The 24565-nt window shown below is 46.3% G+C and overlaps 2 protein-coding genes across 2 annotated transcripts; one reads left to right on the top strand and one right to left on the bottom strand.

Moving 5' to 3' along the window:
• The first annotated feature begins 1234 nt into the window (after positions 1 to 1234).
• Positions 1235 to 11589, top strand: LOC135297623 (left-right determination factor 2-like). The gene is made up of 4 exons (XM_064415370.1): positions 1235 to 8067; positions 8933 to 9179; positions 9924 to 10163; positions 10467 to 11589. Exons 1-4 carry the CDS (start codon positions 7803 to 7805, stop codon positions 10798 to 10800), a joined length of 1086 nt encoding a protein of 361 aa, XP_064271440.1. The 5' UTR covers positions 1235 to 7802; the 3' UTR covers positions 10801 to 11589.
• A 6567-nt stretch (positions 11590 to 18156) lies between these two features.
• On the bottom strand, positions 18157 to 24432 carry SDE2 (SDE2 telomere maintenance homolog). The gene is made up of 7 exons (XM_064415369.1): positions 24220 to 24432; positions 23286 to 23403; positions 22209 to 22320; positions 21550 to 21719; positions 20816 to 20927; positions 19828 to 20212; positions 18157 to 18446 (listed from the first exon to the last, which is right to left on the bottom strand). The coding sequence occupies exons 1-7, from the start codon at positions 24343 to 24345 to the stop codon at positions 18228 to 18230; spliced, it is 1242 nt and encodes a 413-aa protein (XP_064271439.1). The 5' UTR covers positions 24346 to 24432; the 3' UTR covers positions 18157 to 18227.
• Positions 24433 to 24565: the final 133 nt, after the last annotated feature.

Below are 24565 nucleotides of genomic sequence, written 5' to 3'. Positions count from 1 at the left end.
TAGAGTTTTGTTGGTAGAAGCTGTGCTGCCTTTGAAAATCAGCTTGTTTATTTTGGTGTCTAAATACGGACTTGAAAATTTTGGCCAAGGCAATTTGCTCAAGGTCACCATCCTGACTCAGGGACAGAACTGGGAAAAGAGCCCAGATGTTTTCAGCTCTCCTTTCCTACTGATGTTATGTACAGCTTCAGTAAAGCAGATGTTTATATTTAGATTCACTGAAGTAGATGTTTATATATTCAAGTTATATATATCAGGTGAGTGGTCAGAATTAATCTGGGAGAAGTTAAGAGCAGGTCCTGTAAAGTGACATGGTTTCTGGAATGAGATGAACTCCAGGACGGAAGAAAGGATCAGTGTTACATGGGAACACCTAGGCAAACTATTCTTGCCTTCATAAAATGGTGCACCTTTATTTTTTTACACCCTGTCTGGGTCAGTTCCAGGGGCTGGACAGGCACAGCTCAGAGAGCAGGTGCTGCATGCAGAGCCCTGGCATGAACAGACCTGAGGTTTAAGGCCCCAAATTGCCAACTGCCCTGGGCAAGACTGAGCCAGGGTGATTGTGATTCCTTTGGAACCATAGTTCCTGTGAGAAGGAATCCTAATAGAAGATTAGAAGAGCTTCATACATCAATATAAGAACTTGAACTTATTATTCAAATTATCATAGTGAGAGCATTTCTCAGTGGACATGAAATTATGTTAAGGGACCAGTTCTCATCCACTCAGGAAACGAGACAACTGTGTTCTGTTATTGCTGTGGTTTCTGGATCACTTTCAAGGCAACTCAAGCAACAGTATATTTTCATGTCCTATTATGAATCACAGCATCCTCTCCTTTAGGACAGCAAGTGTTCAACAGTTTACCAGCCTGGGAACACGGTGAAGGCCAGAGGTAAGCTTTCCTACCACAAGGGACTGAAAACAAATCAAACAGTGAAGCTTTAAAAGAGTTTTAAGAGCCAATTTTCCAAGTCTGCGTCACATAATGATTTTCTGATTCCTCCCATTGGATTTGCAGAAATTGAACTTCCTTGAGAACATTGTTTTCCTGTAGTCTGCCTTACAAGTTCTCCAACAGATCTGGTCAAAATGATCAAGCATTTCAAATTAATTCTCAGGTCACCTATGTCTCTGCTCAAATTGCAGTAATTATTTCTCGTTTTGCGGTCACAGGATAAAATATTCCTTGCTCTATTTTAGAATCAAAGCAGAGAGAAGGGACTAAGTTTTGCTTAGTTTCCCTTTTGCAAACCAAGTTTTGCTCAATGAGAAATAGACTCTAAATTCCTTCTTGTACCTTTGAAAAATCTTCTCCACGTGTATGATTTGTCAAAAGATGCTGAATTATGCACTGGCAACTGCTAAAGCTAAGAGCCATGCTGCACAGATAAAATAAATTTTAGTCACCACATCTTTAGTTACTCAGCCTGGAAAGCTGACAGATGCCAGCTTCAAATGCATGGCATTTCCTGCAGAATCACATGTCAAAGCCAAAATTAAGGTTCAGAAATGCATTTGGTTGCTATGTGGAAATGTTGGCCATTCCTGGATTAATGGTTTTGAAAAAGCAAATGGTAAGGTAAGAAAAGGAAATAAAGGAAAGAACCAAACAACTGAAGCTTGTGTTTCACGCTTTAAGTGACCTGACCAAGTGTGGCTAAATTCCCTTTTAAAATCAAATGACCATGATGCATCTCCCATGGTGCTGCAGTATGAATGCTAAAAGGATTAAAACTGCTCAGGTCACAGAGCTTTATTTTTTGCTCTTTTAAGGGCCATGTTATATCTGAGGCCTTATATTCCTTCTTTACATAGATATGAGTGCATGGCAGGAAATTGCATAATTTCCTGTGCCATGAAGTAAAATACCCTTTTATGTTCTGTTTGGAGTCAAAACCACAAAAAATGGTCATTTTTAAAAGTTCTTTTCTTCTGAATTATTTTTAATTAAATAGTAATAACATTCAAAAGTGTTAGAAATCAATACCATGACAATATAAATATTTAAGTGAAAACAGCTTTGTAGTAACTGTTTGTGTAGGAGCAGTCTATCCATACACCCTCCTTTCTGAACATTGTAGCATTATTTAAAACAAAAGAGAATTAGGGACTATTTTGGTATTTGTTACTGTGCAATTCTCAAAGGTGGAACAAACTACTCAATCTAGATAGAAGAGGAATGGAATGAAGAGGATAAATAATAAATCACCACTAACAGTAACCAGCTCACTAGATTTTAATAATTAGTTAATGATTTGAAATTTTATTAATAGATCTAAAATCTTTTAAAATGCATTTCAAATAATCTACAGGCCTTTAAGACCATTCTCTCAATAGGTATCAGCATTCTGAAGACAAAGTAAAGCTTCCTGCAAAAATTCAGTGTCATGCATACAGCCTCTTTCTGTTTAAAAAGAATGAACATCAAGCACCAGGACGAGGGAGTATAGTCTGATCCAGGTCATCATTTCCAAGATGGTTTTGTACCTCTTGGAACTCCCAGCTTCCAGGGATGTTCTCCCTGTATGAGCCCAGCTCACCCAAAGCTCAGACAAGCAGGCCTGGTGCTGTTGCTGGGCCCATCCAGAATTCCACCTCCCCATCCTTTCAATCACAGCCCCCTTGTGCTGTTAACATCAAGGACAAAAGCCACATGTAGGTAATTATTTTTGAAACTGAATACATCTAAGTTCCATGGTGTAAAACCCACTGACATGCAATAGCCCCAGAGCCACTTCAGCAGCAGATGTTACAGATGGGAAACAACCACGTGAGTAGTTCAGCTCATTTTCCTGTTGTTGCAGGTATCTTTTTGCCAATCAGTAGATTTGCTAAGGCACTGCCCAAGCTAATTTTGAATAGCTCAGTGAGGACTAGCAGAAGTCTTTGGGCAGCTGCTCCTCTGGTACTCTATCTGATGTACCAGATCAGAGAAGTCTAAACCATCAATTCTGTCTTGTCATCTGTGTGTGTTAGCACTTAATTTTGCCTTCTACAATCTTTCATTGGGTTTTGTAATTTTCTGTGAAAGTAACAGGCCTTTTTAGAGTTTTCTTGCACTCCACTAACAAATTACTATTTTGCACAACAACTCATCATTTTTAGCAGAAGTTGCTTTTTAGGTCTCACTCATCTTGGCCTTTCATCTTTATTTTTGGCCTGCAGAAAAAGTATATTTTCCAGCAAAGTTAGTAATGCAAATTATTCAACTTGCATTAACACATACTTCATAATCTTTCTGCCTTTACAACTTCTCCTGGCAATAGAAATAAATTACAGCTGCTAGAATATAGTGTTATTCTTTCTCTGTCTGAGTTGGGGAATAGTGATTCATTTTCTCTCTTTCTTAGCAAAAGAGGACAGTCTGTTCAGTGAAGCAAAACTTATTAGAGCTAAAATTAACTGGAGGAAATACAATCCATAATTAAGCCAGGTTACTTAGTGCCACAGATGCAGTATAAAGAGTATTCCAACTGTATTAGCATGACAGGAAAACGGGGACATCACTCAGTTTTTGGAAAGCCAATTGCCACACAAACTTGGCACAGAATCAGTAAGGGCTATGGGACATTGAATCTGCACAATAAGGCAGAAGAAATGGACTTTTAAAGAAAAAGTTTGATAAACTTCTACGCTATAAATACAGTTGCAAGGGGAAAACAGCATTTTAACTAGGCTGATAAATGGGCTCTGATTAGAAATTAAGTGGTGCTCCTACAGAATTCAACTATTTCCCAGGAATTAGGACATTCCTTAATGAGGTGGATGTGGTGTAAAGCAAGCAATTCGGGGCTGTATGCTTATTTATCTGATTCAACTGCATTAGCTAAATGTCAGTGCTTTTGCCAGCAGCCTATGCTGCAGCCATCGGAGCAGTGACAAGTCCTGCTTCCCCAGCTAACAAACAAGGAACAGACTGGGGCAGTGGGGAGGAGACTGCTGAAGGCATAGAAAACACTGTATTTAAACAGTTGTGTTTGTTTTTCTGTTTAAAAAAAAAAAAATCTTGAAGATCTCCTTTCTGCCAGAACACTGGCACTTTGCAAACGCTGCCAACACAAACTCCTGCGAGCGAGCCAGCTGACATCAGCTGACCAAGGACGTGGGGGGACTTTGGACATTTTATCCATTCCTCCTCAGACAGCCTTTTGTCCTGCCCATCTGACCAAAACAAGCTCATGAGTGAAAGCAGAAGCTGCCGATGGAAGATGTGCTTCTGTCAGTGCAACCAGAGATACACAGCACCAGGAGGGAAGAACTCAATAGGATGTGATCTTTCAGGTATTCCCATTGGATATTTCAGTCTGGCCTGTACTCGTGATGAGGAAAAACAGCCTCATGTCCTTGCCTAGATTAAATGCACTGGACAGTTTCTGCATAACTCAAGCAGATGATAGTTTGGACCACAAAAGTTGCTACTGTACCTGGCTCCTCAGCAGGAGAGTAAACACTAAGGACTTGAGGGTGAGGTTGCAGCATCTTTGGAATGAGATCTGTGCACTCAGAGCAACCACAATTGGTCTCAGATATGGGAAAGTTCTGTTTCCCAGAGTCAAGTTAGCCAGGGCTCACAACACTGATCCAAAGTCCCTCTTATGACTTTGCACCCACTGGAAGGAGGAAGGGAATGCATGAGAGGCAGGTAAGTCAGATGATACCTGACTGAGCACAAAGCCTTTTGGCACAAATATAACAAGGCCAAATTTTTGCAACAGATCCCAACCATCAGAAAGATCAACACAACTGCATTGGGTAGCTCTGCTGTTTTCAGTCTAGCTCTGGGAGACACCCAGATGTCTTGTGTTATCAGGCCTTACCTTCTGGAAACTTTTCCATGCCAGATACTAGCAGAGCAAGCTGAGGCCACAGGGAGCAAACTCTAGGGAGCTGTCCTGGACCACAGAAGTTGCCTTTCACATCACTCAAGCAAGGGCACTTTTAATATGTGCCCAGCTGTAATACAAAATGATTATGTCCATGGCACTTGAAATCTTCAAAAGTTTAATATTCAGACCCTCAATACTGCAAATACATTTCAAACATTCTTGTTTCCCAGGATAATAGCTACATAATTAGGGCAAGCCTTTCACACTTTCTCTTTGATCCCACTGGATTTATTTAGCAAAAGTCATTGCACGGATGTGCCCAGCAAATGTCTTACAGAAGTGCTTGTAACAAAATTAAAAGCTTAAATATAGAGATTGTCTCTCCACTAAGTACTGGCTTTTATTAAAACTGGGAGTTGCTCATACTTCACCCCTTGCAGCCTCTTTGAATCCTCTGTTTGACATTTCAAAAGTGCCATGCAGGTTCTAATACACATTACACAGAAAGAGCTATTATAAAATTCCTGACTTTTTCTTGTTTGCACGACAAAGGGGGAATGGCAAATCCTCCAACTGGACCAGATAATCACCCTCCTGTGAAAAGCCTCCAATATACATCCTCTGTTTTCTTCTTAGCTGAGCTTCAAGTGTGTTTGGTCAATAATTTTATTTTGGGTGTGAAGCCCATAAATCACTTTCCAATACACATTGGACAGCAGAGAGTCCTGGTGGATTTGGCATCAGCCACAGGAGAAATCACATCCGGATACAGGAAAGCTGGGTGCTGCTGGAGCAATCAGACATTTTCATTTCATGTTGTCATGGTCTTTTGAAGAACACTCACTGCAGAGTAGGAGCACTCTCTGGGACAAATACTAATTGGATGGATAAATAATTATGGGATTGTGTCTTCTGACACAAGAGAGAGACCATTACAAATCCATGGACTGCAGTTTTATCCAGGTTACCATATAAACCTAACAAATTCCCTGCTGGAACTGAGCTGGCCAATATTTAGAGGACTCATGTGCAGAAAGCTTTGTCAGCCATGTGAACATTGCTCAGGTGGTTTCCAGCCTCTGACCCAGCCCCATGGTGTGACCAGCTTTTACCCCAGCCTCTAGGAATCAGTAATGTGCCTGGAGAGACGGTCCTGAGGGAAGAGCTGGGTGTATGGAGCTTTCCTAAAGGGGTGAGGGGTCACAAAGGTTTCAGGAAAAAACCTTCCCTTTTATTCACAAGCGCAGGAGTATTTGACATGAGCTGAACTTGAAGCTGACAAACGAAGTGGATATTTTTCACTGCTGTTTGTGTCTTGGGAATGGATGTATTTTGAAGTAATACACAAATGCATGTCTAAAATTCATCTCAAAGTGCAGGATTAAAGAATGTGCTGCCTTGGGCCATGCACAGGCTGTTACTTTGTAGTCTGTTCCATTTTCATCTTAAAACTCAATTTAGCTAAATAAGGTGCCCTTTTAACATCTATCAGGGGCTTTATCACGTTTAAGAAGACAAGTTTCTTAAAAGGTTGTAAAGACAAAGTGAGCAGTAACAGAAATGTTGAGTGGGGCTCTTTCAGACGACTTTATTGCCTTCCCCTGAGTGCAAAACAGGCTGCCTCCCTCAGCTGACACTTGTTTTAATGAGGGATGAGCCACAAAGGGGTGATTTAGTACAAGTTCATTGCATTGCATCCTCCAGCCAGACTGTCCTCAGGGCACACCATTCAGCCTGGGCATTGGGTGAAACTGGACCAATTTAAAATCATTTACAGAGGCATATAAAATCCAAAAGGGCTTTTGATGCTGAAGACATTTATACATAGGCTCAGGTATGTGGCTGCTGGAGAGGATGAGAATCTGCCCCAGGTGCCATGATCCTTCATGCTTTTATCAATCACATTTTATTTCTTCAATTCAATTCTCCTGGGGTTGGTGCCAAAAATAGATTTCCACACTTTATGCCAGCAAAGCCCAGGGAAGAAAAAGGTGTAAGTTTCCAGTTTAAATGTTACAAGGTAAAGCTCCAGCCTCCTCATCCCAACCTTCAGATCAGCTCCACTCTCCAGAGCCAGTGCTCTACTGTGGCTGTTAACAGCATTCAAAATACTGATATTCTTCATCCATGCTGGGAATAGTGCAGTGGTTTCTCATGTTCACTGAGAAGGGATTTGCCTTTACATAAAGCCCTCTTCTTCTAAGCATGAGCATTATGAAACCCACAGGAATCCATAGAGTGATGGGGTGTTTTTCTAAAATGTCACACCCATACATCTTCCACATTCTGTGATTCAGAAGCAGCATAAAAGCCCATCAATCATTCGACTGCTGTGACTCACTGCCCTGATTCATACACTTGATACAAATATTCAGAGATCAAAGTGGAACCTAACCCCCCCCCACCCCAAAGATTAAAATGATTTTTCAATGCTTGCCATAAAAATGGACTTCCAGCTACAGCTAAAGCTTCTCCTGATTGTTATTGGCAAGTTCTCTGCAGTAAAGATTGATGCTTCGTTTAGGAATCATATGGTGTAGCACATAAAGCAATGTATTCTGCAGCTGTGCTTCCTCCCTAGCAAGGCTGAGCAGGGGACACCGATTGCTCAGGGGGCTTCTGGGCAAATATTTACAGGGGATTAAAAAAGAAAAAAGGGAATTTCTTCCCCGTGATGGAATCTAGGAGCCCCCTAAACCTTCTTGTATTAACTTTGCAGTGGACGAAGGTGTTAAACTGGCATGTGTCTACCAACAGGGGAGTGATCCTTTTAAGTCCTCTGCTTCGTCCCCACTTGTGAAATTTGTTGTGCCAGTGGGACGAGGCTGGCTATAAAACCCCAGCACGGGGGACCTCCATGCATCTCGGGCAGCCTGCCAGCACATCTCTACATCTCTGCCGAGAGCAGCCCCAGGGAGATCCCCCCCTTCATCTCTGCCGGGCAGGGAGCTGCTTTGCTGGCGGAGGAGGATGGACCTGAGGTGTGCCTGGATGCTCTGCGTGCTCTGCCTCATCCTCACGGTGCAAGCATTCACCCAGGAACGCTTCAAGGAGGTGGTGCTGAAGCAGCTGGGGCTGTCCGAGGTCCCTAAACTTCACTCGAGAGACTTGGTGGACCTGGTTATCCCAGAGCACGTCAAGAACAAGTACATGTCCATGCTGAAGCGCCAGCGGGTGAAGCGCCGAGCTCTGCCGAGCCTGGCTGGCATCCTCAGGGCGATCCCGGGACACACAGGTAACGCTGCTGCTGCTGGCAGCATCCCAAGCATCCTGCTGCCGCCAGGGAATCTGCCAGGGCTCTCCCGGCTGGCAGCAGCATGGGCAGAGGCAAACCCCCCAGGGGAAAGGGAATGAGGGTCGGGTTTGGCTCCAAAGCTCAGCTGGGCGGAGGAGGTGCATGCAACAGCATGGGAAAGATTAACAGGCACCCTCTGCACCTGGAGAGGGAGTCCCGCCGTCCTTCCAAAGGACAGGATGCTGCTGGAGCTTGATGGAAGCCTTGGTAGCCTGGGAACAGTCTGGGCAGGTGAGAGGGAAAAAAGTGCAGGCCATGTAGATTTTGGGTGAAATCTACAGCAAGTCCTCTAATAGGAATCACACCTCTTGGAGAATGTTTCACTCTCACTCCTTTTTTGTTTAGGTTATTTTTTAATAGGAAAAATTACCAAGGAGGAAAATAGCCATACAGATACAATAGTGGCTGTACAAGGGCACTTAGAGCTTATTGTGCTTTCAAAGGACATACACAGCACCCTGGGCAGAAAATGAGAATACTTTTTCATCCCAAGTGGTGCAGTTTTCTGCTTTCATGCCCAGCACTGGCACAGAGGTGCACGCTTCTTGAGGTCTGCTCAATTTGGGGTCATATTATGCCAGAGATTTAGTTCTTCCAGGCTGCAGAGGCTCAGACATAGGAGAATAATTAGGGCATTTGCAAGACATTGATTCGAGCATGCATTAGAAAAGGTGAGTTTAGTGGCTGTCTCTGCGACTGGGAGCATGGAAGGAGTGTGTTGTGATGATAATTGTGCATGAAATGTGGCCGCTTTTCTCAGCAGGGTGGCAGTGACAGGCTCTCCTTTTTGTCCCCCACTGCACAGGTATGACAGGGGAAGTCCTCTACTCCGACACAGCCACACGCCAGAAGCTGATGTTTGACATGGAAGGCAGAATACCTAAAAACAGCGAGGTCACAATGGCTGAACTGAAACTCTTCAAAAAGCCTCTGGACAGAACAAACCTGCCTGCCAGGCAGTCTCACAGGCCCGTGTCCAACGCCAGAGTCAGCGTGTACTGGGTGCAGCAGCAGCACGATGGTACCAACAGCACCTCCCTGATAGATTCCAGGTAAGAAAGGAGCCTCTGCTGGAGTTACAGGGTTTGGGTATCATGTGGTTGTGCCTCAGCTCAGTCTGATGGGGTTTGCATCTGTACAACCACGTTATATGGCCTCTAAACCCAGAATGAGCTTTTAAGAGCAGACATTATGCTGAGATGGCAATATATGATGATTCTTTGAAATAATCTATGAAATTATGGCAGGTACTGCTACATCTTCCTTTCTAAAATCCCCCACCTGGTTCAATTCTGTGCCACTAACTCAAGTGGGGTACTGGCTGCTGGTGTTCTTTCCCCTGGCCATTTTATTAGCTGGTTTAAACAAGTAAATTTTGCAAAAATCATCTGATTCTGTAATGGTGAGCTCTGTGGAAGTTTTGCAACCCTTGAAGGCAGAACTAGACTGGACTGTAAACTTATGGCCCTAGTGCAGCTCAGGCAGGAGCAGGTGGGAGCCTGGTGCTTACCAGGCTGTCGTCACCAATACTGAGGCTGCCCATGATCCTGCACCACCTAATTTTTTGTGTGAGCAAGTAGAGAGGGTTCTTTCTGGCCCTTCAGTGCCTGTTAGATCTGCATTTTTCTTTTTGAGGTGGCAATTAACTGCTGTGGGTGCTTGCCCAGAGCAAAAATGATCATGTAATCAAGGCATGTGACAATCTACAGGAAGTAAATTACCCTGCTGCAATAACAGCGCTGCGAGCCCGGGATTTTTCTGATGGGCTTTCCTAATGCCAAGCCCTTGTCATGCAGGCTGGTTCCTATTCGTGAGTCGGGCTGGAAGAGCTTCGATGTGACCCAGGCCGTGCATTACTGGCTGCGGAGCAAGAGGCGGGAGCCGATGTTCCTGGAGGTGCGGATCGAAGGGGAAAGGCTGGGCAGCTACGCCTCGGAAATGGCCAGAGCCGTGCGCTTCGCCTCGCAGGACCCCAGGGACAAAGCCCCGGGCAAGCCTGAGCTGGTGCTTTACACCCTCAGCTTGGATGACTACGGGTACGTATGGAACCTAAAGCTCTACTGTCTCTGGTGTAATTTTGTGCCTGAATTATTGGGGGGCAGAGGGCAAACCCAGGGTAGGCAGCTCTTACCCTCACCAGCTGTGAATGGAGCAGTTAGAAAGCTACTGCTGAATCTCACCTCTCCTCTTCCCGTATCTGTTGTCTGAATACTCAAACAAACCCTGAGCACAGCTTTCATGTCTCAGAGCCCACCTACTCTATCACCATCAGGGACGATTCCTCCCACCCCCCATTTTCCAGCTGCAGCACCCATTCCCGTTTCTCCCTTGTTGTCCAGGAGCCCTGGTGACTGCAGGGAGGAGGCGGCGCCGGGGAAATCCACCTGCTGCCGGCAGAAGCACTACATCAGCTTCCGCGAGCTGCCGTGGGCTCAGCACTGGATCCTGGAGCCCGCGGGCTTCCAGGCGTTCCGCTGCTCCGGGAGCTGCCTGCAGCCGCCCCTGCGCCGCCCCGGCTCCGCCCGGCGCTCCTGCGCCGTGGCCGGCAGCTCGGCGCTGCCCGTCATCTACCTCGTCAAGAGGGGCAACCACACGGAGATTGAGGCGGCCGAGTTCCCCAACATGGTCGTGGAGAGGTGCAGCTGCGTGGCGGATGGCGCGGCGCTGGTGTGACGAGGCGGTGGCGTGGGGTGTCATCCATCCCCTGCAGCCCTGCCGGGAGCCACGCCGGCCCCCAGCCCCAGGGACAGCGGGGAAGGTCCTGGGGGGCTCCTGCCGGCACTGGGGCCCTGCTGCCCTGCAGAGAGAGTGCACTTGGAGGCACTGTCCGTGTAGATGGGCTCAGAGGAGCGTGCATTTCACACGTGTGAGTGGAACCTTAGGAGCCTTGTGCTTCTCAGGGCCTCCTTGGTGCCAGCTAAATGTCACTGAATTTATTTCAGCCCCCACCCTGGAGTAATGCAAACAGCTCCAGGTAAAAGAAGAGTGCCCATCAGCAGGTGAAGAACAAATTCGTGGGCTCAGCTTTTCCTTCTTAGGCTGCTGGGTTTGGTCCTTTTCTGCCCAGGCCGTGTTTTTGGTGAGCTGGAGAGCAGAAGCACTTACATGTATATAAACTGTACACACATGTGTACACATGTACAGAGTGTATGAATAAATGTGTGTATTGTCTACATACTGGATAGCTACATATTGATTACTTACATATATATATATGTACATAAAATATTGCCTAGAGCTCAAAGGAGCATATTTATGTGCATATGTATTGCATGTACATATACTTATCTACATGTACATAAAATGTTATCTGAAACTCAAAGGCTTATATTTTTGGTCCCTGCACCATGATCTTCACACAGTTTTCAGCAGAATTTAGAGTCCTGGAATCAACAGGATCATTAGGACTTGCTTGCGTGAGTAACAGTTTGTTTTTCTGATTCTGTATTACAGTTATTTCAATTTAGGGATATTTTTCAAGTTGTGTGTGCTTTCAAAATCAAGAAAACAATAAAATACAAGTATTAAAGTGTCCATGTGTTTGCTTATACTTATTCTTAGATCTAAAAGTGGAGGGGAAAAGGTCTGTCATGCTTCTGTGAGTATCCAGTGCCCAGCTCCTATAAACACACACACAGTAACAGCTCTTCTCAGCTCCTGTGTGACCTTACCTGCTCCCCCAGGGGCTGGGCTGAATCGGCAGGCAGAGCAGAGCCTGCACTGCCAGCGCTTCATCCTGAGCTGCTGCAGAGTTTAAACCAACACTTTCTTAGAGAGAAAACCTAGAATCTTTTCTGCCAGCAGGAGGTGATGCTCTCCTCGTGAACCGCAGCCGTGGCAGAACCTGCAGGGGTCAGCTGGAGCTGCAGTGCAGGAAGGGATGAGCTGCCTCCCATCCCCTTCCTGCCCATGTGAAGCATTTTAACCCTGACCCTTCCTGTTGGACATACCCCGGAGAAACGCTATGATCCTGTGGTTTAATCCCTTTATGAACTGTTCTGAGCTGCTGGCCATGGTGTCACTCGTGCTAATTATTTCCACCTTTGTGTCAGACTCCTGTCCTTGGTCCATAACCCACGGAGATGGCAGTGGCTCTGGGGATGAAGCATTTGCTGGTGACCATCTCTGTTGGATGGGGGGATGTGGTCCCTGAGGCTCTGGTTGAACTTGCTGCTGGTGCAAGGACTCTGAAATGTGTTTGTCTGGTTAGGATGACCATGGATGAGGGGAAAAGAGGGACCTGTTTGACTCTGCAGTGGCTATGTTATCCATCAGGAAATGTGAGTGTTCCTGCTGCTCTGCAGGACCCCAGGTCTGAGGTCACCCAGGCATCTCTGCCATCACCTCGTGTGTAGGCTGGCACCTCTCACCTGTGGCAAAATAGCTTTTAGGAGAGGAACAAGAGCAAAAGCACAGACTCACCATTCCCCAGCGCTGTGCTACAGCACCATGGGTGGCTGGAGTCCGAATTGGATGAGCCAGAACGATCTCTGGCATTCCCTTCTCATGACTATGTATCTACCTAATGGCATTGGCATTCAGCCCCAGGTCCTCTCCACCCAGCTCGGGGCAGGGCTTAGCCTGAAGGCCAGGAGCTCAGCTATCCCCACAAGGAACAAAGCCCATGATCCAGCCACACACTGAGCCTGGGGAAGAAAGCTGGGAAAGAAAGCTGGGGAAGAAAGTATTTGAGCTGGTTTCTGCCTGAGAAAGAAGAGCATTAACCCTGGCTCCCTCCAGCCTCCAGCACTTGAACTTGGATCATTCATCCTCCATCCCAGGGGAAATTCTGTGCAGTGCAATTTGGGCAGGCAGTTGAGGGAAATGGGGAGCAGAGCATCGCTGGAGCAGCGGCGTGGACGAGGCTCCTCCCTCCACCAGGATCCTGAGCTCTGTCCAGCTGCCTTTGCCGGGTGTCCTGCGGACAGGAGGGACACAGAAGCGAGCGGTGGGTCTGTGAGGATGCCTGTGACACCTGGAGGGTGGGGAGGGGGAGGTGGTGGCCAAGGAGACCTGGTGTTACTGTGGGGAGAACTGTGGGAATTGCAGGGTGCAAATCTGTGAGCAACAAAGCCTTGCCTGCCCTGCTGCCTGCATGGACACTTGGATTTATTGCTAGGGAAGCTGCAGGGATGTCACAGCACCTCTGCTGGGGCTGGTTTAGAACTTACATGGGGATTGAAGCTCCCCACTTCTGGGGAGACAGGACGCTACTCCTCTAAACTCCAGATGGCTTTGCAATGAAAATGTTGCAGACTTGGAGGCTGGGCTGATGTGGAGAAGGCTCCAGAGACTTCTACACTGCAAACTCCTGAGCAGAAGGCTGTAGATGAAATACTGCCACACCTGGGACTTCTTCAGACATCAGCCCGTGCTACAGGTAATTGTCTCCCAGCCTGTCATCTTCAATCCAGGCTGCATTTGCTGTGACACCTTCTGTGTGTTACTTGCATGGGTACAACTTGTAATGCACACAAAGGCTGCCAAGCTGTCATGTTCTCCTTTCCGTCTGAGCAGCAGCACGGTCTCTGAGGAAAGGCAGAACATCTCACATACCTGGCAGCAGCGTGCTTCAGCATTGCCATTGATGCTGTGCTCTAATACAACAAAAAGGAAGAGCAGTGCGGGGGCGTAATGAACCCCATATAGCCAGAAACTATTTCAAAAAATGGAAAGGTTGTTTAAGGCAAAGCCAGCGCTAAACCATCAGGCATCCTCCTGCACTGCTGAAGGCACAGAGCACCCAGGTGCTGCTCAAGGAGCAGGAGGTGTGTGCTCTTCACCTGGAGGACTTCAAGAGCCCTGTTAGTCCCACACTCCAGGTTAGGCTCTTGTGTGAGTGTTCTGTTCGCGTGGCAGCCAAATCTTATCAGAAGCATGAGTTTATCATGAGTGCCTGCTCTGGCTGGGCCTCATGGCAGTGCTCACAGGGTGACCTTTAAGGGCCTGCAGTGGTTAATGGAGCTGGACAGGGGGTCTGGAGCTGGTCCCATCAGTCTCAGGAAAGCTTTCCTTAAGAGAGAGGCTTGGAAATGCCAGCAGCACTTTCCCTCTCCATTATCTCTACCCATTATCTCCGTTCTAGGAGAGAGAACAAAAGTTTCAAGCCACATTAAATGCCACTGCTAGCTGGATTACATTGCCCTGTGTGATCTTTCCATGGTTTCATTTAAATCAAAGCTGCTTTCCAATTTTCTTTCAAAATCTGTGAGAAGTTGCAGCTTTTCCCAGCTGGTGAGGCCTTATTTCCTCTCCCTCTCATGTTTTTTCCCTTTTGCACTTCACAGGCTCCTACCAAGGGTGTCTGACACTTTGCCTTTCAGGGCAGCCTCCTAATTGCCTGTGTAAGCCGAAAGTCGGATGCCCAATCCACATCCCGGGAAAGGTGATAATCAGGGAGCTCCTCTGGCTTTGGCAGGCAACAGCTGGAGTCTGGGAAAGGGGAACCGAGGGCAAACAGGGGTGGGGAGGTGACAGGGGTGGCAGGGAGTCTGACAGAGATCCTGCAGGACTTTGATGTTTTTAGAGGACTTGGGCTCCTCTGTCCACTCGTGGAGCAGGTGCAGGAGAGCAGCGTGAACAACATCAGCACATTTCAGAATGAAACAGAATAAAGAGCTCATCATGACTGCTGCCTCTGGCCTGTGCTCTGGACATGCTCAGGCACTCCAGAACTGCTGGGATGCCTTGGTTTCCTGTGGTAAAACCAGCAGGTGCAGAATGGCCAAGAAAGTGTTTTTAACCATGGCAGGAGATAATAGCTTATCTGGAGATGTTGGGCACTGGAAGGTCATGTAAACAATCCACAGCTCTCAGTATTCTATTTTTGATAACTATTGAATCAGGGTGGGTTTTTGTTTGTTTGGGTCTTTTCCCAAGCTATCTATCAATTTTGTTTTAAAGCTTGTCCTAAAGTTTATTTATGGGTTTTCTGATTACATTTTTCCTTCTGATCTTAGTTATGAAAAAATCTGCCTCTTTGGAAGCCTGGGATGCCTGTATTCCCTTTGAAGGTCTGTTTTCTGTTTGCTGAAAATGAATGCAATCAGTTCATGATCACTACTTCCCAGGTGACTGCCAACTTCCAGCCCAGTAGCCGTGTCACCCTTGGGAGGTGCCAGGTAATTGCTGGATGCTGGGCACAGCATCACACTGGCCATAAGGTGCTATCTATAACCACCAGACCTCAGAGAATTGTTTAGGTTGGAAAAACCTCCAGGACCATCGAGGTCCATTAACCCAGCACTGCCAAGCCCACCACTAAACCATGGCCCACAGGTACCTCCAGGAATGGTGATTCACCCACCTCCCTGGGCAGCCTGTTTGTGTTGTCACTGAGGTGTGTAATGTCCCCAGCAGATGTTTCACAAGCTGGCTGGCTCCTTATAAACACTCCTCTTCTCTCCATAGAGCCCAGACAGGTCTTTCAAGAGCTCCTTGCTCCCTTGCCCTGCAAGTTTTGTGCAAATTCCTGATTCCATGTGCCAGGTGAGAGGCACCCAGTGAAGGCAGCAGGGAGAAGCAGGCCAGGCAGCTCCTGCATTCAGGCCCTGTCTCTAAACCCGGACTAACAACCCTGGCTTAGCCCAGCCCCTAGCAGAGCTGGAAAGCAGTGGTGCCTGTCCAGCCCCTCTACAGCTGGGTGAGCTCAGAGTTGTCACCTCCCTCCCTTCAGGTGTCATTGGGCATGTTAATCTGCAAAGCCACCCCAAGCACTCCCTATAACCAAAGCAAGCCAGCTGAGGTGGCAGTGCTAACAGGGGTGCAGGCATTACCATTTCCACATAGATGTCTTTGTTTAAAAGCTTTAGGATTTAAAACCAGCACCTTCCTGAGAGCAGGTACCGCTACAAACCAACCTTTCAAATGCCAACATTGTCCAGAAAGTAAAATGTTGGGTAAGACAGAGTTGCGGGGGGATCAGAGGGATTGATTGTGACTGTTTCAGGAGCAGGCAGAACGGTGTAAAGGTGAGCCCATGTCCCTGCCCCTCGGCAGGTGCCCTGTGCGGAGGGACGAGGCTCTGGCAGCGCTGCTGGAAGCGGACCCGTCCTCCGCGTCAGTCCAGTGCCACCTACAGCAGCCGGAGCAGAAACTGCAGCAGCCGGCAAACCATGGGAGCAATTCCAGCAGGCTCCAGCCAAAGGCGTGCTCACATCACTGAGTGGTCTTTGAGGAACCAGAGCAGAAACTGCAGCAGCCAGCAAACCATGGGAGCAATTCCAGCAGGCTCCAGCCAAAGGCGTGCTCACATCACTGAGTGGCCTTTGAGGAACTTTTTCCTTAGCACCGTCCAGATGAGGACAATGGAATGGAGCCTTCTGGTTGAAGGCTGGCAGCTGCTGTGTCTGCTGGTGGTGATATTTCTAAACCTCCAGCAGTTCCCTCCCTCTATGACCTGTCCTGTTCCCTGTTGTTTTGTGTATTAGATGTACTCATCTTTACTTCCAGGGAAGAGCTGGATCCCTATGAAGTGAGGAAAAGCCCTCTCTCGGGCTTGTGCCAGTGTTTTCACTCACTACTTTTTTTCAGTCAGTAACTCTGAAATGCCAGTGAAACACGAGGCAGTGCTTAGGTGCTTGAAATAAATGCATTTAAAATGACACTGCAGAAGTGTGACTTCTGTAAGTCGCACCACTTGCTTTTTGGGGAAGCAATTCCGTAGGAGAATGAACCTTTTCTCTGGGAACATATTCACAGTTTTGGTGCATTTACAACCAGAAACATCTTCGGAATCTAAAGCTACATAAATACTTAGGAAAAGACAGACACAGGCTGCAAACTGCATTATCCTCTAGCCCTGGACTAGAAAGATCACCTCTGTTCTGATGCCATTCTCTCCTACAGAAATAGCCCACATAACACTAGAACTGGTTCAGTTTACATATATTATTTTTTCCCAACTGCTGACTTTTCTGTTCTTGTCCAAATTCTTAAAAACCTTCAAGCACTTCACCTACTTGTTTCTCTTCTGTTGAAGGATCAGTCCAAGTCCTGTTGTTACCCAGCTGTTTTCAAAAGAATACCCTTTGAGTATGTGAAAGTCCTGAATCACCAGTGGGTATCCCTCTGGCTCTCCAGACACAAAAATGCTCTAGGCTAATCCTCGATGTGGGAAGATCCTAAAGCAAGTGCTTGTTCCTTTTTTAACTCAGCAGGAGCTAAACAATTCCCAAATAAATTTGCCAAAGTGTGCAGCTGGTTCAAGGTACAGCTGTTGCCCTCTAAGATAGATGTAGGGCATTTCTTTTAATTCTGGCACTACTGAAGATGCAGTTGGTCAATAATGTTTGGTGCTGCTGGTGGTTTAAAATATCCCAACCAGTGTTTTTATGTAATTCTGCTTCTGTTGTTCTGGCACAAATTTGTTAGAGCCACATCAGGGAACTGATTTGGTTTAATAAAGAACCCACAACACTAAAGGCAAGTAGGTGACACATGGGATAGGCTTGGAAATGGCTGCATCACTACAACTGAAATAAGAGAGCAACTGCAGTGAGGGGAAATAACCTGGGTAGGAGTTGCTGCCAAAACACACCACTAACATGGTCAATTCACTTTTGTCCCACACTTCCCTTCCCATATTACAGAGGAGCTTGAGTGTGCTCAAAGAGCTGAAGGCTCTTTTGTCCCACACACTGTCACTGCCTTTTAGAGCTGGTGACATCCAAGGTTTGCCACCTGGGCAGGGATTGCCAGATCTAACATCCCCAGCCACTGGATTTACACCAGCAAAACTTCAGCCTGCTAAGGTGCCCTCCCAAGCACGCTGCATCCCAGTTTGCCAATGAAACAGTCAGCAAACACACCCATTTCCTTTCCACACAGAGTCCACTTGTCCTGTCACAACCTCCATGAGAAGTGATTTGCAGAGCCTCAGTGCTTCTCTTCTCCCTCCAGCACACTGTGGAGCAGATCCCCAAGCACTGTGTCTATGATGATATCCTTCCCACCTGTCCATCCTTTCCATAACTCCTTGGGATGCTACTGAAGCTTGTGGATGTGAGTTCAGAAGCTGGGGATACTCAGTTGAAAGGATACCAAGAGCTTTTATTTAATGACATCAAATACACATGCAAAAAAGGTAAATATTCCCAAATCTAACCAGAGGTTTTCCCTTTAGGGGGCTTTGCAAATAGGGATGGCTTGATCTGGTCTCTAGACAGACCTCTCACTGAAAAAAGCCTTGCTGCTCTTTCCTTCAAAGTGCCTCCACATTTCAGTCCCAAAGACATCAATCCCATCTTCAGCTTCTCTAAACCCAGGGCTTCCAGCTCAGCAGCAGAGTTGAAGGCCATCAGGTCTATTGGTTCTACCTCCTGAAAAGAGAAAAACATTTGAGAAAAACATTCAAGAAAAAACAGGAGTTCAAGAAGCATTTGGACAATGCTCTAAGGCACATGGTGTGATTCTTGGGGCTGTCCTGTGCAGGAGCTGGACTTTTGACTCTTGTGGGTCCCTCAGAAGATTCTATGATTATCCCAGGAAAGTTCAATACTCCCAAGAAAACTGAATGAAGAACATCAGTTTACAATCTTGCCCAGCAGTTCAGCAGCTTAATCTCAGCTTCCAGAGGCACAGCAAAGCTGACAGCCCCTTTTTAGCCTGATGCAGAATATAACCAATATACCTCCAGCAGGAGCAGGAAGGAGGATAAAAGTTATTTCTAATACAGTTACACTGTAATTAAAGAAATTTATTAAGAAGCATCTCTTTTTAGTAAGATTAACCCCAAAAAACAAGTTGTGAAGTTCACATCTCATCCTGCCACTAAAAGAAAATGTGGATTAAAATTTCATCTTCAAAAGAAATTGGTAAAAACAACCCCTACAGATAGTCTAGTCCAATCCAGGGCCTTGTCTACAAAAAACCATGGAATAGACAGGATAATTCCAATGTTGGAATTTACTAATACGCTATAAAGGACACCAAAATCTAAGCCCATTTTGTTCAATATTTAAATGCACATACTGCTCTTACAGTCTGTACCTAAGAGACTTCAGAGCAAGGAATAACAGCAGGAATAACTCCCCTTATGCACTCAGCAAAAGCAATTCTTGCCAGCAAAATCAGAACCTTTGTCCTGCTAAGCATACAAAAACCCAACTGGTTACCTCATTATTCTCACCCTACTCCTAAAAAAAAAAAAAAAAAAGAAAAATTCATCAAGGACTACTATAAAAATATTTCCACCTGCAATAACAATCTGCCACAGCATTGGTGGAGTTTCCTGTTCTAGGAATAGAAAGTCTCACAAATACTGAGCAAAAGGTAAACAGTGAAGAATGGTAAACATCCTGTTTAAAACTTGCCAGCTCTAATAGTACAGTAGATGACAAAGTTCTAATTGATCAGATTACACCCCTGGTCTTTTCCCCACTGAACTGTAATGAACTTTCACACAACAGAGTTCAGTTGCCAGTGGCAGACTTTACACCCAAGGTGAAAAAAGGCAGAAAAATCCCAGTAACTCCCCAGCCTGAAAAAAAGAGCTACACCTTTTTTTTATTGCTAGAGTAAGCCCAGATTCATTATCCCCACAAATCCTTAACAGCAATATTAGGCAAGGACCCATAAAGCAGAAGTATTGGCACTTTTTCATCCGTCCAGTGGGAAAAGCCACATTGCTGGAGCTTGTTTGCTTCTTCAGCTCTAAAAGCAGCTGAAGACACACCACATTTTGTCCTGCTTCACACTTACTGTGCTCTGTGCCTGGTTTGTTTCCTGTGCCTTAGCAGGAACATTTTCTTGCTCTTCTTTCTGAGCTTGAGTCACTCCATTCTTTCCTTGGATGTCTTCCTTTGGGGCCTCTGTCATTTTGCTGTTTTCTTCAGACAGAATTTCAGCCTGTCCAGCTGTGCACACCTCTCCTTGCAGATCTCTTCCAGGAGCTTCTGGCTGCTCCTGTGGTTTCTCACTTGCACTGGTAGATGGACTGTCCTCTGCTGAAGCCACAGAGCTGCTTGAACACTCATCTGCATTTCCAACACTTCCATTAGCACTGCTGCCTGATGGACAACTTCTGTCAGATGTACAAGGGGAGTCATCCTCACAGCCTGAGCCTGTGGCCTCATCCAATCCTGGCCTGGCACAGGGAACATGTCACAAATTAACACGCATCTATCTTAACTTTTTTCTTTTAAATAATTTTTTTAATTGCTACATTTTTCTTTCTAAAACCCTCTTCAGGGAGATATAAGGAGCTACTCTAACAGCTATTTAGGTTAGCTTAGTTAATGGAAGAGCTGTCAACATTGAAAAGGAGCTACAAATGCTCAAAACAGGTATTACAGCATTCCCAATTCAGAAATGACTGGAATCTTCGACTTCTTTTCCATGTTACATTAGATGAAAGATGCCAGGGGACAAAACCAATCTTTTTTAAGTTCATTGTAAATTATAATTAATTTATGAAGAAAAGAATAATAGTAAATAGTAGAATATAATAATTTAGAAGGGGTGGGGGAAAAATGTCTGTTTTTGCAAATGAAGTTTGTCTGCTCCATCTGGGACAGAATTATAGGAATGCAGAAATGTTTACTTTCAGTTCTTTGATTTAATCAATTCAGTTTTCTCATTTCTATTTCAGTCTACATCTCAAACTAGACTCTGCTTACTTGTATGTACCTAACTTTATATCCTTTTTAATGCTTATGGCTGGAGTATAAAAACAAGGTATAACTCTTACCAAGGACATTTTCTTTTTTCAGATTTTGTTTCGTTCTTTCCAGGCTCACCTGGACGCTTCCGACTCTTGCCACTTTCTGATGACACTGCTTTGCTGGCAATAACCTGCAAGCCTTCAAAACAAAATTGAAAGAGAACTTCATCAGGACACAACTAATGTCTGTTGTAAATTCTACTTTCTTTTCACATCAGATGCAATTTAAAACACTAATGGAAATAATCACTATTGGTGATATAGACTCAAAGCCTGAACATAAAGTGAGAAGCAGCAAAAGCTTTCCTACATGGATTTACTAAGAGTCAATTAAAATTGGATTCCTGAACTGAACTATCAGGTTCTTCATTCAGACTCAAGTTTCAGTGTCTAGCTGACAACAATGTAGGGATAAACAAAGTAACTACAAAGACCAGGAAGTGAAACAAGGTATTCTGCAGTTGGATTCAATATCTAGTTTTTTATGTACAACCCCCTTTATAGTTTCACTGTGTAACTCTTACAGCTCAACTAGCAACAACACTCTGACAGAATCTGGCTCTTATAAGGAGGTGACCTAGCTAAGCAAGGTGAAGCATCACTTCAGTGGAATTTATCAGACACTGCAGACAAAGAGGAAAAAAATCAAGTAAATTTGGCTGAAATTTAGGATTTCATTTAACTGAAGAAAACCAATTCTTTTTGAGATTTTTCTGCTGGAGCGAGGCTCTGGGCTCTCGGCGCTGGCCAGGCAGCCGTACCGATGCGCAGGGACTCCTCCTGGCGCTCGGCCATCTCGCGGTACTGCCGCTCGTACTCGGGGTCGGTGAAGGTGTGCCGCGGCTCCGCCAGCTTGCGCTGCAGCCTCTCCAGCCGCCGCTGCTCCTTCTCCGCCTCCCGCTCCGCCTGCTTCTTCACCCACTCCGCCATCCTGCGGCGACACAACGCCCTCGTCAGCGCTCACAGCAGCTCCGCGAGAGCGCTTCCACCCCTGCTGGGCTGGGAGGCAAAGGGAAAGGACAACAGCACCCAGCGGAGTGACTGAGGAAACAGAGACCCGGCTACAGAGAGGAGAGTAGGCTTATTCTGAAAGCCAGAAACAGCAGTCAAGTTCACACATCTGTGTGTGAACTTGCAGCTTCAGAGAGAACTGAGAATTCCACACAAGGAATTGTGAATTCTGCACCAAGAGGTGCAGAGCAGTCTCTCAGACTCAGGCTGCAGTAAAATCACATCTATTTTTGCCATAATAGAATTACAGTCAGGAAAGCCTTGGTGGCTTCCAGTTTCACTTTTGCTCTTTTTAGTACTCAAAACACCATTTCATTGCTATGACAGACAGCCACTTGACCTCTTTTGTTAACAGTGAGCTACAGGCTCAGGTTATTCTGTGATTTCAGCTCCCGGGAAAACGCCTTACGCTTTCTCGTGGTTGACGTCCCGCAGTCTCCTGCCGCTGAGATCTCGACAAGCCTCTCTGTTTGTTGTCTTCTCAATCTGAGCACCCAGGGCCCGCAGCATGGACCCAAACCCTGCCAGAGCAAAAAAGCAAACAGGAATGAGCTACGCAGAAACATCTTGCCAATGTAAGGAGTCCAGCTTAGGTTGAATTCTTTGCCTACTGAGATGTGGGCATTTACATGTATATTTTTTTAAATAATAGAAGATAAAGTCAATTAGGTCACATAACACACTCAAATCACAGACTATTTGTACCTGAAATATTTGCCCTAAGTGACCACTGAATGAAACTTGGCAGTCTAAGATGACAGGTCTGTAGGAATGTGCCCCCTGTTGATGGAGTGACAAAACTATCCTTTGTCCCCTTTAAAAGGAATTAAACCCAGAAGTTTCTCCCCTCAATTAGGTAAAAAGACACCTCATAGGACCTGGGGGACACCTCAAACTTGAGGACAGCCAATTGGACAGGAGCCAAAAAGTCCCACCTGGGCAATTTACTAGAAAAAGAAGAGAACAAAGAAACTAATCATTTTGTGAGGTGTTTTACCAGGGGCAAGGATCTCCTGCACCTGGCTGGGTTTTTCTCTGTAGAGAGTTTTGTTATTTTGCCTTTCTATTAAAACCTTTTTGTTTCCAACACTACTACAGAAGCCATCCTGCTGATTTTATGCCTTCTAAGGTAGCTGAGCTATCTTGGATACAGATCTCCAAGAGCTTATGAGAGCTGGCTCGAGGAGACTCCTATGTCACAGCTCCTTTTCAACACAATTTCAACTCTGAAGTCACTTTGGTGCACACCACACACACTTCTATTAACAGAGATAAGCTAAAAAGGGATGTGAGGAACATCTGGACTTCCCTGGTCAATCCTCAGCTTTGCCCAAACACCTCGGTTTTAGCTCAGAGACTTTTTATCAGTCATGCACACAAGAGATCTGCCAGCATCTGAGACTCCTGCTATCAGTACAGACTATGGCACAGCAGCAGTTTTTTAACCTAAGAATCTAATCACTAAGAAGCAGAACAAACAACAAACCTCCTTTTCCAGCACAGAGTCTCGGCTCCAGGCTATAAACAACTCCACTCTGCAACTCATCTTCATCGCTGACCAGGCGCCCATTGCACTTCACATACAAGCTTTCTTCTGGGATGTTCTAAAAATGCAGCACAATTCAGTCAGATCATTGAGCCAGAAAAAAATGAAACGTTCTGACACAGAAAATCATTCAGCAGTCGTGTTTTCTTCCTTCCAGAGGAGAAAAAGAAATCAGACAATCTGAAAGGCACAAACATTCTCTAATGGTGTTTGTTTTGATTCCTAGTTACCAAAGGACTGAATACAGTCTAAATCAGCTTGCAAACGTGAATGGGGGAAAACTGTATTATGGAAAAAATTCAGAAACAACCTGTGATGATCTGATCACAACCTTCATTCCCTGTCCTCCAGTGCACTAGAGACAGAGCCTGGGAAAGGAGAGGAGGGAAGGTGTTTTTAGCATTTCTTTTGCCTCTCATAATCCTACCCTGATTTTGACTGGTAATAAATCAAACTCATTTCCCCAAGTCAACTCTGTTTTGCCCGTGACTGCTGAGAGATCTCCCCGTTCTTATCTCGACCTTCGACCCCTTTTGTTACAATTCCTCTCCCCTCTCCAGCTGAGGAGAGGAAGGAGAGAGCAGCTTTGGGGTGCGCCCGGAGTCCTGCCAGGGGCAACCCACCACAATGTGTACGGACATATAAACACACACATACATATATATACATATATATATATATACACACACACATATATATATATATAACGTAGATAAGAGGCTACAGGGCTCTCTTCCAGCAAACCCAGCTGCCCAGCTAAGCGAAAGCAAGGGGAGCACCTGAGGCCGCGGGCGGCCTGCGCAGCGCCGCCGACACCGGAAGCGCAGCGCCTCCCGAGGCCGGCGGGCCCCGCACCGGCTGCCCCGGCACTCACCAGCTCCCGGGCGCGGTCGCGGCGGAGGCAGAGCACGGAGCCGCCCCCGGGGGGCAGCGGCAGCGGCCGCGCCCGCGGCCCCAGCGGGTCCCGCACCCACAGCGCGTCCTGCCCCGGCGCCGCCATCGCTGCGGCCCCACGGTCACGTGACGCGGAACGGGGCGGGGCTGTCTGTTCGAAGCCCCGCCCCCTCCGCCCCGCCGCCTCTCGGCCCGTTTTTTATGGCGTTTCATAATTCGCCGTTCCCCGTGTAAAGGGTTCGAGGCGAACCCAAGGGAGCCCCGCCGTTCCAGCTCGCGGGGCTGGTGCGGCCCGCCGGGCTGTGCAGCCTTTCCGGAGCGCGTCG

Source organism: Passer domesticus, chromosome 3 (assembly GCF_036417665.1).
Source record: "Passer domesticus isolate bPasDom1 chromosome 3, bPasDom1.hap1, whole genome shotgun sequence".
NCBI lineage: Eukaryota > Metazoa > Chordata > Aves > Passeriformes > Passeridae > Passer > Passer domesticus.
The sequence above is the reverse complement of the archived record's forward strand: the minus strand, read 5'-3'. Positions and strand labels throughout refer to the sequence as shown.

What these genes read in the sequence shown, in the direction of transcription:
- SDE2 (XM_064415369.1), bottom strand. Translation starts at nt 24,345, where the DNA reads ATGGCGGCGCCGGGGCAGGACGCGCTGTGGGTGCGGGACCCGCTGGGG. An exon ending in GACGTCAACCACGAGAAAGC is followed by an intron (nt 21,720 to 22,208) that starts GTAAGGCGTTTT and finishes GTGTCGCCGCAG; the next exon opens with GATGGCGGAGTGGGTGAAGA. An exon ending in CAAACCAGGCACAGAGCACA is followed by an intron (nt 18,447 to 19,827) that starts GTAAGTGTGAAG and finishes TTCTCTTTTCAG; the next exon opens with GAGGTAGAACCAATAGACCT.
- LOC135297623 (XM_064415370.1), top strand. Translation starts at nt 7,803, where the DNA reads ATGGACCTGAGGTGTGCCTGGATGCTCTGCGTGCTCTGCCTCATCCTC. An exon ending in GGCGATCCCGGGACACACAG is followed by an intron (nt 8,068 to 8,932) that starts GTAACGCTGCTG and finishes CCCACTGCACAG; the next exon opens with GTATGACAGGGGAAGTCCTC. An exon ending in CTCAGCTTGGATGACTACGG is followed by an intron (nt 10,164 to 10,466) that starts GTACGTATGGAA and finishes CTTGTTGTCCAG; the next exon opens with GAGCCCTGGTGACTGCAGGG.